General features: G+C 41.9%; 1 protein-coding gene across 3 annotated transcripts; it reads left to right on the top strand.

The window, feature by feature from the left end:
* Positions 1-248: 248 nt before the first annotated feature.
* Positions 249-18,158, top strand: Hmgcs1 (3-hydroxy-3-methylglutaryl-Coenzyme A synthase 1). Of its 3 annotated transcripts, none has more exons than NM_145942.5 (11): positions 249-411; positions 4,887-4,945; positions 9,562-10,019; positions 10,406-10,531; positions 10,974-11,138; positions 12,433-12,598; positions 13,418-13,588; positions 14,323-14,429; positions 14,955-15,080; positions 15,246-15,409; positions 16,287-18,158. In NM_145942.5, the coding sequence occupies exons 3-11, from the start codon at positions 9,572-9,574 to the stop codon at positions 16,374-16,376; spliced, it is 1,563 nt and encodes a 520-aa protein (NP_666054.2). In that variant the 5' UTR covers positions 249-411; positions 4,887-4,945; positions 9,562-9,571; the 3' UTR covers positions 16,377-18,158. The 3 variants fall into 3 exon arrangements, with proteins under 3 accessions (NP_666054.2, NP_001278368.1, XP_006517641.1); XM_006517578.2 differs by having other exon boundaries at positions 291-411; positions 4,788-4,945; positions 16,287-17,980; NM_001291439.1 differs by lacking the exon at positions 4,887-4,945.
* Positions 18,159-18,976: the final 818 nt, after the last annotated feature.

Raw genomic sequence — 18,976 nt, forward strand, 5'->3', positions numbered from 1 at the left:
ACTGACCTTCAATTGGTCGGAGAACCTCTCACTCCGCTCCCGTTGGCTCTCGCCGTCTCTCGCCGTCCCGCCATTGGCAGGCTTGTTCTCGGGCCACCCTACGTCACCGTCTCACCCCACTTCCCAGGTCCTCGGACTTTGTTCCCACCCCTTACCCCGCCCTTCCGGCAGCGAGGGAAAACCCTAGCGAGTCCCCGCCTCTCATTGGCTGAAAGCGGATCGGGGGGCGGGCGCTCCCGAGCGACTCTGAGTCCCGGGATTGGCAGAGGTAGCCGCTGTCCCGCCCTCTGTCCCCTCCCGGCGCTGCCCGAGTCGGGTGGGTCGGTGGCTATAAAGCTGCGGAGGGCGGGAGGCACAGTCTGCGGTCTCCTTGCTTTGCTCGTTCTTCTTCCAGGGTCTGATCCCCTTTGGGTGAGTGTCCCGCGCGGGGCCGGCCAGCCAAAGGCCGAGGCCGCGGGCGGCGTGTGCGGGGAGGAGGCGGTGTCCTTGACCAGGCCGGAAGGCTCTGCGCTCTGGTCTGGGCTAAGGCGTGAGCCGGGTCCCGGAGGATGGGGCGCTGGGAGCGAGCTTGTGTGGGAGCTTGAGGGCTTGGGGACTCCGGAGGGGACCCGGACTCCACTGTGCGCCGGCGGGACGCGCAGAGAAGGCAGAGGGCGTTGAGGGCTCCGTGTTCTGATGACATAGTCAGAAGCCGGAGTCGCCTTAGAGGTGCCTGTGACCACCGAAGTGGAGGCGTCGGCAGGGGATCAGAAGGGAGCTGGGGTGTCAGAGCGACCCTCGGGTTAATGGTGGACCCCAAAGGGATGGGGAAGCTCAGGCTCAGAGGGAGGGTTGTAGGTTGGCAGGGGGTGTGTCCTGCCTCCACTTACAGCATTGATGAGGGAAAGTGGGCAGTGTTACTTCTCCCCAATTCGGGTGCAAGAAATCACAATTGTGATTTAGACCTAGCCAAGGATTGATGGCCTGGACCCCTTTGGTACGTGGCTTGCTGAAAAGCAAAGATTAGTGAGCTCGGCACCTCCCCCCTTTCTCTCCCCTCCCTCTCACTTTTCCCCTCCCCCTCCCTTTCTGCTAAGATGTTCTCGTCTACTACTGTTAATAACAGCCAGCCTTAAGTGTTATAAAGATGTGATGGCCCAACCGGCACACAGACTTTGGTTTAAGTCATGGAAGTTTCAAAGCAAGGTGTATGGAAGTCTTTGGAAACATGACCTTCTTTGACCAGTGGTAGGGAAAGAATTGCTTGGCAACATTCTGGAGGAGGGAATTGGGGAGTAGGTGGCAGGAGGTTGTCCTTCTTGCCAAGCTTGCCCCTGTGGCCTTGGCCTCAGGCCATCTCTGCCTGTTTTCTCTACCCACCTCTACTGCAACCTCCCTCCTGCTGGTGCGATGGCTGCTAACCTTTGCTGTATTTTAGGGTTGAATCTTGAGAAGCAAGGGCATGCCAAACATTAACAAACCAGACTACTCATAGTTACAGATTTTTTTTTTTCCTTCCATGCTGTGGTTTAAATTTTTATTGTGCAGATTCCATCAGACTGGAGACAAGGCTGAAAGTCCTCCACAGATATCTGCAAGTGACTCTCTGCAGGTTGAGCCTTCTCAACAGTGCATGTTCTTTGGTCAGACTTTTAAAGTTTCAGTTAGTTTTGCATGGAGATGGAGAGTAAGCATAGCCTGTCTCGTGAAAAGAAAGAGAGGCTGTCTTTTTGTGGATGTAGCTCTCCTAAATTAGCAAAGTTTCCCTTTAGTGTAATGTTCTCTCGGGTTTCTCTGACACTGGGGAAGAGGGAGTATAAAGATGATGTTTGAAGTCATCTGGGCCTTGCTTTTAATGTTTGTTTTTTGTTTTTCACAAATATCCCTCCTGATTGCTTATTCATATCATTAACAGATGGACTTATTTCTGAGTTTTGTTTTGTTTTTAACTGAGATTTTAGAGACATTGTTTTTAGAAGAAATAGAAAATCCCAAGACACGGATGGAACATAGGTGTCTGGAATGATTTAATGCCTGGCTGGACTTCTAATTATCTAGGAGAACTGAATTTGTGGTTGAAGGAGATAATGAACTGTGTTTAAGAATCTCTTTATACAATTTTTTTTTTTTTTTTTTTTTTGGTTTATCGAGACAGGGTTTCTCTGTATAGCCCTGGCTGTCCTGGAACTCACTCTGTAGACCAGGCTGGCCTCGAACTCAGAAATCCTCCTGCCTCTGCCTCCCAAGTGCTGGGATTAAATGTGTGCACCACCACTGCCCATCTGTTTATACATTTTTGTATTTATGTAAGCAAAGAAGTCGAAAGTGACAATTGCTTCATTTAGAATAAAGCCTAGCCTTGGTACTTGATGGCTGGTCTGACAGAGCCATATAGCAGACAGCTGTGTCACTTTTAGATTAAAAAGGTTGAGAAACGTGTTACCAAATGAATGGCTACATAATAGCTCGGGAGTCTTAATCTGCTCATCCTAATGCTTGGCACTTGTTGATGTTTGCTTAATGTCTGTCAACGGAGCAATAAAGAGAAACCAACCTTTTAAAGTTCACCCCTTGTTGGGTTTATGGTTACTTGTGGGTTCCTGTGAGAATTAGTGGAAGACTGGCAGATGCTCTGATTCCATTTGGGCTCCTAACAATGTTCAGATTAGGATCTGAGCATGATTCAGACCTACCCTTTGCTTTGAACCATAGTGGTAGGAAGCCAATTTCTTTAAACTCCTAGGCACTGTTTGGCCTTATACTTTCTCTTATCTCAAAAGTGATAGCAAAACTTACTAATAAATAGGCATTTGAATCTAAAAAGAAGTCCTTGGATTATTCTAATTCCAAATTCACCCAACCTTTAAGTATTCTTTAAAAAAAAAGATATATTTATTATTATATGTAAGTACACTGTAGCTGTCTTCAAGACACTCCAGAAGAAGATGTCAGATCTCATTACGGATAATTGTGAGCCACCAAGTGGTTGCTGGGATTTGAACTCAGGACCTTCAGAAGAGCAGTCAGTGCTCTTAACCACTGAGCCATCTCCCCAGCCCACCTTTAAGTATTCTATACTCTTAAGTCTCTACCACTGCTCAGAAGGATAGTTCAAAAAAATCAGATAGCTGGATGTGGTGCATACCTTTAATCTTAGTACTCAAGAGATTCAAGAGAACTTGAATCTTTGCAAGTTCAAGGCCAGCCTAGTCCACACAGTGAATTCCAGGGCAGCCAGACCTACGCAGGGACCGTGTCTCAAGAAACAAAAGGAATCAAAATATGTTGTCCAATGCAGATAGAAAAACTGTTCATAACTAATATTTCAATGGCGTAGGCTGTGGTGACTTAAGTGTGAATGACGGTTTGAATAGGAATACAGGTCCTTGATTAGAAAACTGGTTTATCTAGGGAAGTTTTGTAGAAAAGATGACTGAGAAGAGAGCTGTATACGTGTATAGCTGAGGTTAAAGACTTTATAACAATGTTTGCTTATGTGCTCCTAAAGGAAGATGAACGCTCTAAATATCCTGGTTTCTCTTCAATAATGCAGTAGATCAGCCAGTAACTGCTTACAATAATCAAGTACCAGGTGTGCTAGATTAGCTTATCTGTGTTTTTGTTTGAATCAAGGCTGGGAAGTGAGCTAAAAGGAGAAGACCCGTTGAGTCAATTTCGGCAAAGAAAGTAGTATCAATTCTAGATGGTCTCATTAGTCTGGGCCAAATTCAGAATGCCTGTATTGTGATTTGCAGGTCTCCAAGCCTTTGTTGTGGTATGTGTGGCTGTTTACAATTCTCTGATAGGGTTTTCTCCAAAGTGCCATTTACTGCCTCTCTTCTCTCTTCCAGATCATATGGATGTCCTGTATGTTGCCTGTAATTAGCCCTACAGCCCTCTCAAGTTCTTTCTTGTGTTAGTGTGTTCAGGTTCTCTTTGCGAGTCTTTTTTTCTCTAGTTTAATCAAAATAGAAAGAGGACTGAGGGTGTGGCCGGTGTTTGACTAGCTTAAAGGAGGCCTGAGATTTGATCCCAGCACTGCAAAAATAAGTAGAAAAGGGGTATAGTGACATTTCAGAGGAAATGCCTTTGATACGAACTACAGTCTGGCTTCAAGGCCTTAGTAAGTTACTCTATCTCAACCCAGGGAAGGAATGTTACTTTTTACCCTACTGAGACATGGTCTTGATTTGGCCTGCTTAATTTACAGAGACCGTAGCATAATTTGAGACAAAAAATAAACAGTAAGCTATTTTTTTTTTTTTGTTTGTTTTGTTTTTCGAGACAGGGTTTCTCTGTATAGCCCTGGCTGTCCTGGAACTCACTTTGTAGACCAGGTTGTCCTTGAACTCAGAAATCCGCCTGCCTCTGCCTCCTGAGTGCTGGGACTAAAGGCGTGCGCCACCACGCCCGGCCCCACATGTTTTATCTTCTCAGAGTAAGCGGGGGAAGAGAAGGGGGTTGGGTATTTCCTTTATTTTACAGGTGATTGGAAGTTGAGATTCCAAGAGACACAACTTACTGCTAAAACTCCCTAGTGTAGAGCAAACTCTGGAAGCTGTAGGTCCCTTGATTCTAGAGCTTACTTCTGTTTCTTCATCCTTGAATCTTGGTGACCCATGTTTATAGAGAAGACTATCCCTCTCCCAGATCCTTGTCCGTTCGCAGTCTGAATGGTGAGGTGATGTTGGTTCCTCAGCAGAGCCAAACCTGCCACCATAAGACTACCCAAAGGCAAGCAGTCCATGAACTTTAAGTACTGCATTTGTTGAATTGGGTTTTTTTTTGTTTTGTTTTGTTTAATATAGTATAGATAAGGAAGTCCCGGTTGTAACTCTTTGAATTGAAGCCATTGATTTGCATAGTGCCTTATGACTTTAAAAGAAGTTCTCATTTGAAACTTCTAGTGGCTGAAGGAGGAACCGGTGACCGACCTGGAGACCACAGTTCTCTGTCCTTCACACAGGTACGGCACCCGTTGTGCTTCGTAAGGAATGTGTTTCCTCTAAGGGGTGCGATTTTGATCCTAGCTAGTAACAGTTTGTATGTGCCATGTGGGCTTTTCTTTTCCCTCTCCCTCTCCTTTCTTCACTGTGTCACCCTGGCTGGAAGGGTGTGCCTGCTTCTCCCTCCCAAATGCTGGGAGTTAAGGCATGTACCATCACGCTTGGAGCCATATTTTCCTAAAACTATATTACCTTTAAAAATTAGTTAATGCTATTAATGTGTCTGGAGACTTTCTAATTTTATATTTAAAAGTTAGTGTTTACTTATATAACATGAAAAGTATAGATAATAAAATGTAGCCATATAACTTAATCTGAAATAATCACAGGGTGGCTTGCTTATTTACTTATTTATTTATTTGCTGTTAGTCTGATGCAGGATGTTGTTTGATAACTCTGATTCAGTTCTTCTGCCTCAGCCTTCCAAATGCTGAGATTTTAGTAGTTTGATGGCACACTCTGCATCAATAATGCTTTTTAAGTTATAGTTTCAAAAGACACTTATCTGGCTCTGAGTGAGTCCATGGGCACATGAGGATAGACCGGAGCTGCAGGGTTTAGATCAGCACCCTAATTATATGCAGTATCTTAGTACAGTTTCTCATAAGAAACAGATGCTGACCCTAAACAGCAAAGGAAAAGCTTGAAAAGCTGCAGTAGCTAAAACCTGCCAGGCAAAGTTTAGTTTAGGACGGAGCCCAGGATGGAGTGCGGAGCTCTGCTAGGAGATTGCCCAAGGCACCAAAGCTTGTCAGACTCAGCCATTGAAGAAATAGTAACAAGATTTCTTGCCTGACTTTGTTAGGACTTGTACCGAGGGGTGTGGTCTCTGTAGGGAGTGGAGGAGGACCTCCTGAGGGTGCTGGCTGGCTGGAAGACTTGGGGAGTTCACCAGAGCTTTGTGGAGAGGCATGTACCTTTAATAACGTTGAGGCTGAAAGGAGAAACCTTTGTATTTTATTATGAATACAGAATCTTCACTATGCTACTTTTTTTTAATAATTGCAAGTCAATAATGTGAAAAATAATCTACCTTATTACTTATATGTTATATGTTTTTAACTGTTAGATTTCAAAATTCTATTTAAAAAGGTATGGTTTCTGAATAGTTAATTAAACAGAGTATCTCATTCTCTGACTAGATAAGGAGCCAACACACTATTGTAAAAAAACGTAATCCCAATCCATGGTTTCTACCCCGCCTTTGGCCATTTAGTTTCTGGATAAAAGACACATACGACCTTTAATTTATAACAAGCCTTAATCCGAACAAGAGCTGGGCAGACATGTTATTATGTCTCTTTTCCAGCCAATAATCCCATTATATAATTTGTCATGTTTTGTATGGGCTGCTTTTAACTCCAATTAGCCAACCAACATGGCCATTATTTTAAAATTTCTACTCCATGGCAGCTTCTCTATCTTTCTGCTTCCTCTTCGTTGGTGCTCCTCTGATTCCAAGCCTAGGAACCCTAAACCCTGCCTATGTCTCTTCTGCCCAGCTATTGGCTGTCAGCATCTTTATTTACCAGTTAGGGATAACTTGGGGGACAAGGTCAGATAACACAACCTGGGTCTCTGGAAGCAACCAGTATTTAGCATAGCAAAGGGCCAAATCTCAACACATTATAATTTAAGTACTTTGACCTTTGTCCAGGTTTTGGTGGTTAGTCCCTCCCACCACCAGTTTATATCTGGTTTATTTTAACATTTGGGAGGATATAAGAGCACATGGTTAATAGGAGACCCAACAGTTACATTTTAGGTGGAAAGTTATATCAACTCTTCTTCTAAGAACTGCTAAATGATTCTCTTCTCACCTGTGTCACAGTCTTCACCCACTTTAGCTGGGTGATGTTTGGTTGCTTGGTTGGTTTATTTTTGTTTTTTCTCATTTCCCTCCCGCCTCCAAGTTAACATCTGCTGTATTTCAAATTGGATATCTGTTTACCAGAAACATATTAAAAACATGTTATCTACTGGAAAATATCTGAGAATGAATAATACTGACCAAATTTGACAGCATATACACACAACTGTGCGTGAATGCACACATAATCAGAGCCATGAACTTGATGCCTTATGGGCTGTTTGAGCTAACCTACATTTTTGTGAAGGACTAGTCACCTCCATGCTATCCATAAGTGTCGGGGCTGTCTTCCTTCTCTGTTTAATTTTTCTTTGAAGTTCTGGAGATTGAATTCGGTGCCCTATATGTTGGTCTTTTGTCATTTAATTAACTAATACATTCATTCATTCATTTATTGAGGTTTTTCATGGCCAGGCTTCTTTGTATAGCAGCCCTGGCTGTTCTGGAACTCACTCTGTAGACTAGGCTGACCTCAGACTCAGAGATCCACCTGCCACTGCCTCCCAGGTGCTGAGATTAGGTCCTAATGCAGGTTTTAGACCTTTTTGGTTTGGGTTATGACAGGGATGTAATTTAGAATCTGTGCCTAGTAACAAACAGCTCCTTCATGTCGTCATTTCAACTTCAGTGAAGTGGAGACCAACTTAAGATAGCCACAGAATTGATAGAGAGCATATGAAGTAGCTCATTCCTTTTGATTTGAGACACAGAAAAGGAGCTGAAGATTTAAGAGTTAGGGAGGTAGGTAGACACTTCTTTACCCTCGTGCCTCTATCACTAGAACAAATCCTTGTATTGAAATGCACAGTACAATTCTGTTGGTGATGGCAGGTTTATTTTTAATGTATTGAGCACTGAACCAGAGTAAGTAATTTAGGGCTTAAGGGGTATAATTGACCAGTTATTACATTTAGTTATTGTTTTTCCATTGAATAGTACATACACTATGCTTGGCAAAATGGGTGATACAGAAGTCTAAGACATGAAGAGATTACAAAGTATTTGGACTTGGTTGAGGTCATCTGGATCCTTTAATCACCTTGGATACCATAACGAGTTAGTACCATATGAAAACAGCCATGGTGTGCATAGTCTGGAAGGATTAAACAGCAAACAACGGATTTAAAAAAAAAAAGTTTTGAGAGTACAGCTCAAGGTGTCCTTCTTGTCATTGCCTCACCGCCGGGACAGAATGCACACATGCAGGCTTGAGCCAGCTCTCTGATGTCTTCTTGAGAGACTACTGATTCATGTTGGAGCCTAGGCTCAAACCAGAACTACTAACCATGGAGAGGTCCCATCTTCATGGCTTTGAAGACCAAATTGGATTAGAGTAAGAGCTTATCAAAACGCAGTCTTTTAACTTAGCTGCTAGGTGCTTGTTTTTTGTTTTTTGTTTTTTGGGTTTTTTTTTCTATATTTTAATATGTCCTTAGACTTTTGTACTATAAAAATATTTCATGTTCTAAGGACCAAGCTTTTCTATTTTAAATATCCCCCCAATATTTTAATAATTAACTCACTGTAGCAATAGCCTGTCCTTTTATTCTATTTTAATATTAACCAGAGGTTTTAGAGCGCCAGAGGACAGGTCATATGTGTTTGACTTTTTGCTCTTGGTGTCAGTTTAACAGTAGATGACAAACACTGTAACAGAGAGCAAAGCAGTGTGACCGGGTAGCTGGCAACCTGTGGTGTAGATGGATGTAGAGCTGAAAGTCCTCTTGAGCCACTTTGCCCAGTTATTACAAACCAAACATGGCCACTGGGATGTTGTAGGAGTTCAGTCTCATGGGGTTTGTCCCCACAGCCAAGCTAGGAGGTTTGTAACCACTGTCCATACTAACAAGCCCCACTACACTACACGCAACCTGCGGAAACATCCAGATTGATTTTTCATTTCTTGATGATAAAGCATCTAAAGGCCTGAGGCTCCGAGGTTAAATGACTAGTCCCAGGGCAGATGACAGTGGTATAAAGAGTTAGTTATTTTTGTTTCTTTTGGCAAGTAAATCTAGGCAGTGGGTGATTTTGTTTATACTTTTTTATGGTGTCAAATAAAGTCTTTTTTATTTGTTGTTCATTTATTTTTAAAAAGATTTTATCTGTCTGTCTGTCTCTGTGGGTTTTTGTGCACCACTGAAGTGCAGGTCCCAGTGAAAGCCAACAGGCGAGAGATTCCCTGGAATTGGAACCACCTGAGCTTGTGAGCCAGCTGGTGTGGGTACAAGGAATGAAACCCAGGTCCCCTAGAACAGCAGTTAGTGCTCTTAACCACTAAACCATGGCTCCAGACCGTCGTCAGTCATACTTTTGAGTCGTCATTTTGTTTCTTAGTTCTTTAAGGCAAACCATATGGAAAGGTTGCATGTGTGCATGTGTGTATGTTGCTAGGGATTGAACCCATGGCTTTATACATGTTAGGCAAGTTCTCTGCCGCTGAGCCTTAAAATCATGTTTTGACTCTTTAAGTTTCGAGTTAGGTGGAAGCCTTCCTAAAAGGTTATAATTCAAACAAACAAATTGTATTCTTTTCATGAGTTGCTGCTTTACATATTTATAGCTGACTGCCCCAGTACAATGCACCAGACTTAGAGAAACCTCAGTGGTCCAGGTGACTTGATTTCTCACCATCTGTTTTGTAGCCTTGAACTTGATAAGTCAGTAACTTAAAATCTAAAGCCGCGTTTGTTTGTCTTTATCCAGCTCTTTCACCATGCCTGGGTCACTTCCTTTGAATGCAGAGGCTTGCTGGCCAAAAGATGTGGGAATCGTTGCCCTTGAAATCTACTTTCCTTCTCAATATGTCGATCAAGCTGAGTTGGAAAAATACGATGGTGTAGATGCTGGAAAGTATACCATCGGCCTGGGCCAGGCCAGGATGGGCTTCTGCACGGATCGTGAAGACATCAACTCTCTTTGCCTGACTGTGGTTCAGAAACTGATGGAGAGACATAGCCTTTCCTATGATTGCATTGGGCGGCTAGAAGTTGGAACAGAGACAATCATCGACAAATCGAAATCAGTGAAGTCTAATTTGATGCAGCTGTTTGAGGAGTCTGGGAATACAGATATAGAAGGAATAGATACAACCAATGCATGCTATGGGGGCACAGCTGCAGTCTTCAATGCCGTGAACTGGGTCGAATCCAGCTCTTGGGATGGTATGTTCAGTGTCTGCGTTCTGAAACATAAAAGCAAACAAGCAAACAGAATGTGCACGCTTACATGCACACACGCAAAAAGCCCTCTTTGAGGGTAGAATCCAGGGTCTCTGGTAATGAACAGTATCCCAGCCCTCCAGTGTCCGTTTAGTCTGTGCTGTGTGCAAGCTAGTACTAGTTATCCTAGTCCAAATACATTTAAAAGGTGACTGACTTTCAGTTTAAGTGACTCGGGCAGAACGATCTGTTCAAAATTTAGACAGAACATTTTCTGATTTTTTTCTTTTTCAAATTCATGGAAAGCATATTCTGGAGATAACTATAACAGATTTGAGTTCGCATGCATCGTTTTGTGATTTTAATCACTTTTGAATTATATCTTTCAGGACGATATGCTCTGGTAGTTGCAGGAGACATTGCTATATATGCCACAGGAAATGCCAGACCTACAGGTGGAGTTGGAGCTGTGGCCCTGCTAATTGGGCCAAACGCTCCTCTAATTTTTGACCGAGGTGAGTAATTGAGACGACATTTAGGCAAGCATTCTATGTCTGAGCTTTATCCCCAGCCCACACAGTGTTCTGAGAAATGTGGATACAGTAGTAGAAGTGTTTACTGGTGGCCAGGTGCCTTCTGTGTATCGATTTGCAGAAAGGCAGAGTTGCCCTCCCTTTACAAAGAAGTAAAATGGGCTGAGATAGAGTTGAAGAAGTAAGAGTAGTAACATGCTCACAGTCATTGTTTAGTTCATTTATCTTCAGCATAGCAGCAGCGTTTCTTAGTTAGAGCCAGTTAGGAAACTTGCCGGAGTCTTGGTGTGCCCATGGTGCTGCTAGGTTTTATTTAGGTTATTGGCTTCACCTTGCACTTCCTGTATTGAGGTGCTAAGGGTTGACTGGTATGCTTCTAAAACGGCAAAGCAGGCCTGTATCATCTTCTGTTTCGGTTCTGAAGGGCTCCGTGGGACACACATGCAGCATGCCTATGACTTTTACAAGCCTGACATGCTCTCCGAGTACCCTGTGGTCGACGGAAAGCTCTCCATACAGTGCTACCTCAGCGCCCTGGACCGCTGCTATTCTGTCTACCGCAAAAAGATCCGTGCCCAGTGGCAGAAAGGTGGGTTCTCCTTTAGCCAGTTCTCTTGTACGAGATGCTGGTGTCTGGAAGGCAGTGTCATAATGTGACTGGAGTGAGAATCTTTGTGAACGACCTTCATTAATACCTTTCTACTACTTCTTCATGTGCTAAATATCATTTTCTCATAGTCGCTAGCTATATGTAATTTAGGTAAAGACACAAGTATTTCCACTGAGCTATTCTTAAAACTTAATTTGACTTTTCAATGATATTACAAAAGTCATTTGAACTTTGTTAAGTTTTTGAGAAAAGTGTTTAAATGAGGTTTTAGTTTTCAACCATTTTTCAGAGACTACTGTTTAAAAAGTTAATCCGGGCAGTGGTGGTGCACGTCTTTAATCGCAGCACTTGGGAGGCAGAGGCAGGCAGATTTCTGAGTTCAAGGCCAGCCTGGTCTACCGAGTGAGTTCCAGGACAGCCAGGGCTATACAGAGAAACCCTGTCTCGAAAAACAAAACAAAAAACAAAAAACTTGGCTTTTTAAAAATGAAAGGGTTAAAAATAACATTTGTAACAAATATTAAGGAATTTAGTAGCCATGAAAAAGAAGCATTCTAGTGCTATACAAAATGCACTGTTTTAGGGTTTTTAAACATGTAACAGTATAGTACTATTTATACTTACTTAGCAGTATATTTTAAATATCCTTATTTAACAGTAGTGTTTCTTGATGACACCAGGCTTTGTAACCTGAACTGACCTCAAACTGGGGATCCGCCTACCTCAGGTTCCCCAGTGCTAGAATTACAGGCATGTCCACGTCAGGCTTAGCAGTATGTTTTTAAGAGGCCAGTGAGATCTCAGGTTTTTCATTAGAACCCCACAGTAAGTACACTTTATATATGTATATACTGAACAGAAACAAGTACTGTGAAATTACCCACGCTGCAAATTAATGCAGTTTGCTGTTTTTTCTATTATTTTTAAAAAAGAAAAAAAAAAAGAAATGCTGATCCAACTGATCTATCTGCTAGTATGTTATGACTCATATTTGAAAATCAGTGATACAGTCATATATAGCTGAGTGTCTAAATCCACATTTCAAACTATTAAGAAATTTAATTAGACAGGATTTGGGGTCACTGTTTAAGGACACAAGCAGGTGGCTCTTCTGTTGCCACCCGCCCTGCTCTCTTTGCAGTGTAGACATAAACTTGTTTTGTTTCTTAAAATTAATAAGTAAATAAAGATACGAGCATCCTAGCCTATCCCAAAGTCAAGGCACAGTTTCTGGCTTCTGTGGATGCCATCATTTCTTGGTCTTCTCTTTCAGAGGGAAAGGATAAAGATTTTACCCTGAATGATTTTGGCTTCATGATCTTTCACTCACCATATTGTAAACTGGTGCAGAAATCTCTAGCTCGGATGTTCCTGAATGACTTTCTTAATGATCAAAACAGAGATAAAAACAGTATTTACAGTGGACTGGAAGCCTTTGGGTAAGAACGCTGTTATGATGTGCTTATTTCTATTTTATAAATATTTACATATATATAGACCTAGAGATACAGTGAGAAAACATTCTATTCTAGTTGAGTGGTTGTGGTCCACGCCTTTACTTCCAGCACTCGGGAGGCAGAGGCAGGCAGATCTCTGAATTTGAGGACAGCCAGGGTTACACAGAGAAACTCCGTCTCAAAAAAACCAAAAAACTTTATTTAATGAAAACCAGTTCTAGAGAGGTAGTAAGTAAATGGCTTATCTACACAAAATCATTAGTCATTTCTACTTAAGATTCTGGTGTCTGTTTTTAGCTTCAGCCTCATTGTTAGCGCACAATACTGTAATCACAGCCGCACCAGTGTACACCAAGCTGCGTTATCGTCTCCTCTCTCCGGTCCTCTTGCCCTGAGCCGACCTGCAGTGTAGCAGGAGTTGAGCCTGTCCTCAGTGTTCAGACTCCTAGTGTGCTGCACAGGTTGAGCTCCCACTTGTCTTCTCTGTTTGATGGGCTTCTGTTCCTATGTCACGACATTTTAAACTAAATGGATAGCTGTGACTGGGTCTGAAAGACTTGTATGCTGTGTTTAGTGACTCAAAAGTGTCAGCGAGTCAAGTTGTCTTTACTTGACCATAGCAATGTTAGGCAAAGAACTGGACAATTGGATAATATCATTTATGGAATTACAATGTTGCTCCCTGACTTTATAAAATGGTGAAACAAAGCCTTATTTATTCACAGATTTTGAGTATTAGTTAGGACAGCTACTAATAAGGTAAAAACATGATGTTAAATACTGTATAATTATCTCTTCCAGGGACGTTAAATTAGAAGATACTTACTTTGACAGAGATGTAGAAAAGGCATTTATGAAGGCTAGTTCTGAGCTATTCAACCAGAAAACAAAGGCGTCTTTGCTTGTGTCTAATCAGAATGGAAATATGTACACATCCTCTGTCTATGGTTCCCTGGCTTCTGTCCTGGCACAGTAAGTATAAATCTCTGTTCTGATACCCCTTTTCTATAAATGATATTTTGTCCTCAGGGCTGGTCTGTTGCCATCTGCTGATTTGAAGGACAGGGAAAGCTGCAGCTCTTTGCTGAGTGTTTGTTAATATCATGTAGACTTCCCTGGCTCCTGTTTCATTATTCTTTACTTACAGTTGAACCACAAGTCTCTAGTGATGAGGATTTATGAGTGCTTTAATAGTTTATTAAGTCCCATCAATTCCTAAAAGATGTAAATAGAGTATGCAGTGTATTACTAAAACCTCAAGTCAGATTGCTTACTGCAGCATTACAACTCATAGGTCTTCAAGAACATTAAATTAAGCAGGGAAGCCGGGTGTGGTGGCGCACGCCTTTAATCCCAGCACTTGGGAGGGCAGAGGCAGGTGGATTTCTGAGTTAGAGACCAGCCTGGTCTACAGAGTGAGTTCCAGGACAGCCAGGGATATACAGAGAAACCCTGTCTCGAAAATCAAAAAAAAAAAAAAAAAAAACCAAAAAACATAAAACAATTAAGCAGGGAATGGTGGCACACACCTATAATCCCAACATTCAGGAGGCTGAGCCAGGAAGAATGTTAGCGCAAGTCCAGCCTGGGCCGGGTAGGCAAAGTAAACAGCTTCAGGTTAGATCCTGTGTTGCTATGGACCGCATATGTGGCTCCCAACACTTTGTAGTGTGAGTCTGTTAAGTGTGCCTCTTTTCCTTCCATAGGTACTCACCTCAGCAGTTGGCAGGGAAGAGGGTTGGAGTGTTCTCTTACGGTTCTGGCTTGGCTGCCACGCTGTACTCCCTTAAAGTCACACAAGACGCCACACCAGGTAGGGCTGGCTCCATGTGCAAGAGCACATTGCAGACTCATTACAGCAAGGTTGCTTCAGCCCTTCTCGGATGAGCACATCAGTCAGTCTATAGATCATTCCATTCTCAGGTTCATTACTTCTTTCCACAGAATTTTTACTCTCTACCCTATAAGTCTGCCTCAGTAGATAACAGATTGAATTCTTCCCCCTGTAGTTTTGACTGTATTGAAGCAAACATTTGTACAAAAATATTGAGGGGAAACTTGGCATCATTTAAAATTATACTGAGGATTGATTGGACATAGAAAAGATGTTTATAGTTTCAAATCCCATGTTTCTTTGCTTGTGGGCTATCTGATACTAAATAATATCAGTCAGAGGTGGTAGGCAGCTGTCTCAAGACGATACCGTCTATATTTTAGCTAAACAATAGCCAGTCTTTTTTAAAAGAGATAAGAAGTTACTTGTATTTGGCAGCATTTTAAGTTTCTTTGAGAGGTGCTATTCTTGATCTTTTAATGTTGAACTTTTTTGCTCTTTTAGGATCTGCCCTTGATAAAATAACAGCAAGTTTATGTGACCTTAAATCAAGGCTTGACTCGAGAACTTGTGTGGCACCGGATGTCTTTGCTGAAAACATGAAGCTCAGAGAGGACACACATCACTTAGGTAAACTACTGTGTTAGAGACCTACAGTCATGTTAAACAGCATCTAGGACAAGGATATCGGGGTTTTGTTTAGTGCTAGTGTGATGTCAGTGAAAATCCTGTCTAGTTGGATTGCCAGATGGGCCATACCCTGAGTAATTTGTGATGTTCTGCCTTTCCTTTCAGCCAACTATATTCCCCAGTGTTCAATAGACTCACTCTTTGAAGGAACGTGGTATCTGGTCAGAGTGGATGAAAAACACAGAAGGACTTACGCCCGGCGCCCCTTCACAAATGACCACAGTTTGGATGAAGGAATGGGGCTCGTGCATAGTAACACAGCAACAGAGGTCAGTGAGCCTCATTGTGTTAACCCTCTTCTTTGTCAGGATGTCAGAAGTTTTCCTTGCAATATGTCTGGGTTTAGGAACCTTAACAGATGTAGCAACTTAGAGAAACGCCTGTAAAGCAGAGGGAGCCAGAGCAAGGGCTCCGTGGCTTGCTTTGCTCTGACCTCCGGGCTTAGAGTCCAGCTGTGCCCTTTCCAGTTGCAGGAGGTACATGCTAAGTACTAAATTTATTAAGAGCCAGAATGAGAGGAAGTTAGGTTTAGAGAGAAGGCTCATTTGTGTCTTAGGGGCTCGTGGAGGAAGATGAGGAGCCCCCATATTTCTCTGAGACTTTTTCAGAAGTGACAATAGATCAAATCCTGTTACATGCTAGGCACTTTAGTTCCATGTCCTTTTATAATCCTTATAAACCTTATACTTACCTTTTTGAGGTTTATAAATGGTACTAAGTCCAGGGTGAAGCTCCAGGAAGTCTTGTCACTCAGGATTATAGGGTAGCCATGTATATACCTATATATAGGTAAGTGGGAAAGCCAGATTCAAACCAAGGACTTTAACCTTGGAGTTCCAGGTTGTGCACACACAACCCTGATGTGTGCTCTCTGGAGCATGTGCAGGTAGTACCTGAGTTGTTAGTAAGATGTTATGACAAACAAAATCTTGGGAGGGCTCCTCACTACATGAGTAATTGCATAGTCATTTCACTGTAAGGTCAAGCCTGGGAGTTTAGCTCTCTCCCTGAAAAATTTTATACTGTGTGTTAAGGTCAGCTTCTCTGAATTTGTCCTGTATTAACTTCTCTGTGTACTTTAATTAGTCCTATGAGTCTTAGAAAAAAAGATTGTAAAAGCCAATGACTGTTTTCTTTTTGTTTTAGCATATTCCAAGCCCTGCTAAGAAAGTGCCAAGACTCCCTGCAACCTCGGCCGAATCTGAATCAGCTGTCATCAGTAACGGGGAGCACTGAGAGTCTGTGGCCTTTACAGAGGCTCGGGGCCGGGATGGGGTATGGAAACGGTTGGAGGAATGGATGTCTTGGGACAATTTTGCAGATTATGTGTTGCTTAAAATGTAATGTAACTGACACAGAGCCCAGAAAGCTATTGTGTTTTTGGAAAAGTCTCTGCTGAACTGAACTTGCTAACATGCTTCCTGTTGTGGTCTGGCCAGTGGTAAATGTACTGCAGTGATGTTAAAGGGCTCTGTAGAACTTTATACCTCTCTGGATGTTTATACGCATGCAGTTTAGTTTTCAGATGTGGTATGAACTGAGTGCTTCTGACAGCAAAAGGCAGAGGTACTAGTGTCCAATTTTTAAAAAAACGTTTTTTTTTTTCTTTTTTTATGTGTAAGAATTTTATACTTAAAGTATCTGTAGCTTTTGGGGTGAAAAAAAACTTTTCTAGGTTGGGGGTTGTGAAATTTAAATGTTACACACAAGACCCTGTTTGAAAATGGCAAGGCAAACATTTATCTTTTTCAAAGATTTGTAAATCCTGAAGAGAAAAAAGAGGGTATGGTTCTAAGATCTGGATGAACCATCAGTGAGAGGAAGGTTAGCTGTAATCACGTGAGCAGAAAGATGCTGGCACTGAGCAGGCCTCCATCGTGTTGGGCAGGGTACACCTGGGCGTTGTGGACACAGCTGCGGGAACTTTTTGGCCAGGTCTCCGTGGCAGTGCTCAGCAGCACTGAGAGATGGCGCTGGAGCTTGCTGCCCTCCTGAGCACCCTCCCTGGGGGATAAAGTGTGAAGTAGGAAGGATGGGGCAGGCATTATTAGGTTAGTGTTACAGATCCAGTTTATAGACTGACAGCTTCAATTCACGGGACACCTTTTTTCCTTTGTGGTTTGTGTATTTCTGTGTTTTGTTTGTTTTTGTATCCGTTCGAAAATTTAACCCACATTTTCACATAGTGAAAATTTCACATGGTCTGATTAGCCAAAAAAGAATAAGATCTAGAAGTAGAACTCACACCATTTTTTTTCTTAACTTTGATTTCTAAAACAACAAAAACTACCACATGAGCTGAATAAGAAAATTCACTAGCAAGTTCTCTGGATGATTTTTGGTGCTGAACAATGACATGAGCCTCAGACTGTAAAATAGAGGTAGTTGGAACTAATGTACAGAACTAAATTTCTTAACCTTATTTGCGTTTAATTCTGTGAAGTTTCAGTTATCTAAAATAAATGTGTAATGTTTCAGATTGCAAGGTGATAAGTAATGTAGCATTTGTAAGATACTCTTGTCAATATTAACTAGTAGGATTTTGATTTGTACAGTTTTAATTGGTTAAAATGATCTCATTTTAACATCCACTGCTATAGATGAATAATGTAAGTTCAGATTTAATGAATGGTGGGGAGATGGTGCATGTAATTTTTTTGCAAGTATTGAGAGTTCTGTATGTTTTGAAAAGAGTAATTTTAACGTTTGGGTGCCAAGAAGTGGGTTTTCTCAGAGTCCATTGCCGGCAATGGGCAAGCCTGGCGGTACTGGCACGGAGCGTTAACCACACCTTACTAATAGCAAGGCCAATAACTTTGAAATAAAGTTTTAGACAAATATTTCAGCTCTTTGAGTGTTTTTTTTTTCCCTGAGGGAACAGTTTGTTTATGGAGTCAGCAAATAGGTATTTTAAACGTGGGCCTTCAGTTGGTTACTCATTTGCTTAGTCTTCAAACATTTCCAAACCCAGTATAAATAACACACTCTTTATACCAGAAATAAACTGTATTGCCTGTGGTCTTGTTATGCCTGTTAATAATTCTACAGATTAGGAAAAAACAGGTTATTCTCTCATATAGCACAGCTCATGTTATCATTTGGATCTAGATTCAGTTTGTTTTATTGTCTAGGCTAGTGGCCTGTCACACAGTATTAATCTAGTTTTCTCTCAGGTCCTTTTTTTTTTTTTTTTTTTTTTTGCATACTCTGGATCCTAAGAACTATAGCTTTGTTGTCTTTTTTCCATACTAAATATGGAAATAGTTACTTGTGATCTTCCTGTGACATAATTGAAAGTTCATCTTTTGCCTGCTACTTGGAGTCTCCTGAAAACACTGAACCAGAAGCTGAAAAAGCAAAGGTTGTAGCAGGCTCATTTTAAAGTACAAGATTTTTGTTTTCTTTGAGACAGTCTCATGTAGGCTAGCCCTAAATGTCTGGTTCCCCTGGCCCCCACCTCAGTGCTGGGACCACAGGCATGTGCTACCATGCCCACAGCAGAAATCAATTGATCTTAATGTCAAATGAGTTCCTTCAAACTTTTGAAGAGTTGTTCCTGTTTGTTTTTTGTTTTGTTTTGTCCTTGATTGTAGGGAGAGGTAACCAACCTGAGATCCATAGTGCAAATTTTATTTCTGTTGAAGCAGTAACTTGCAGAGGATTACAAATAAAATAGTTTGGTTTGTTTCTCTAAAGCAGAGCACTAGTTCAGTTATTGGGAACAAGCACTTTCCAGCAGCGTTGGCATGTGAATTCCGGTGGCATCTTGTCCACACATGCTTCTCTGTTAGAAGTAAGATTGTGGCTAGAATCCCTCGGGCAAAGGGATTGTTGCA

The sequence above is a fragment of the Mus musculus genome, chromosome 13 (assembly GCF_000001635.26).
Source record: "Mus musculus strain C57BL/6J chromosome 13, GRCm38.p6 C57BL/6J".
Taxonomy (NCBI): domain Eukaryota; kingdom Metazoa; phylum Chordata; class Mammalia; order Rodentia; family Muridae; genus Mus; species Mus musculus.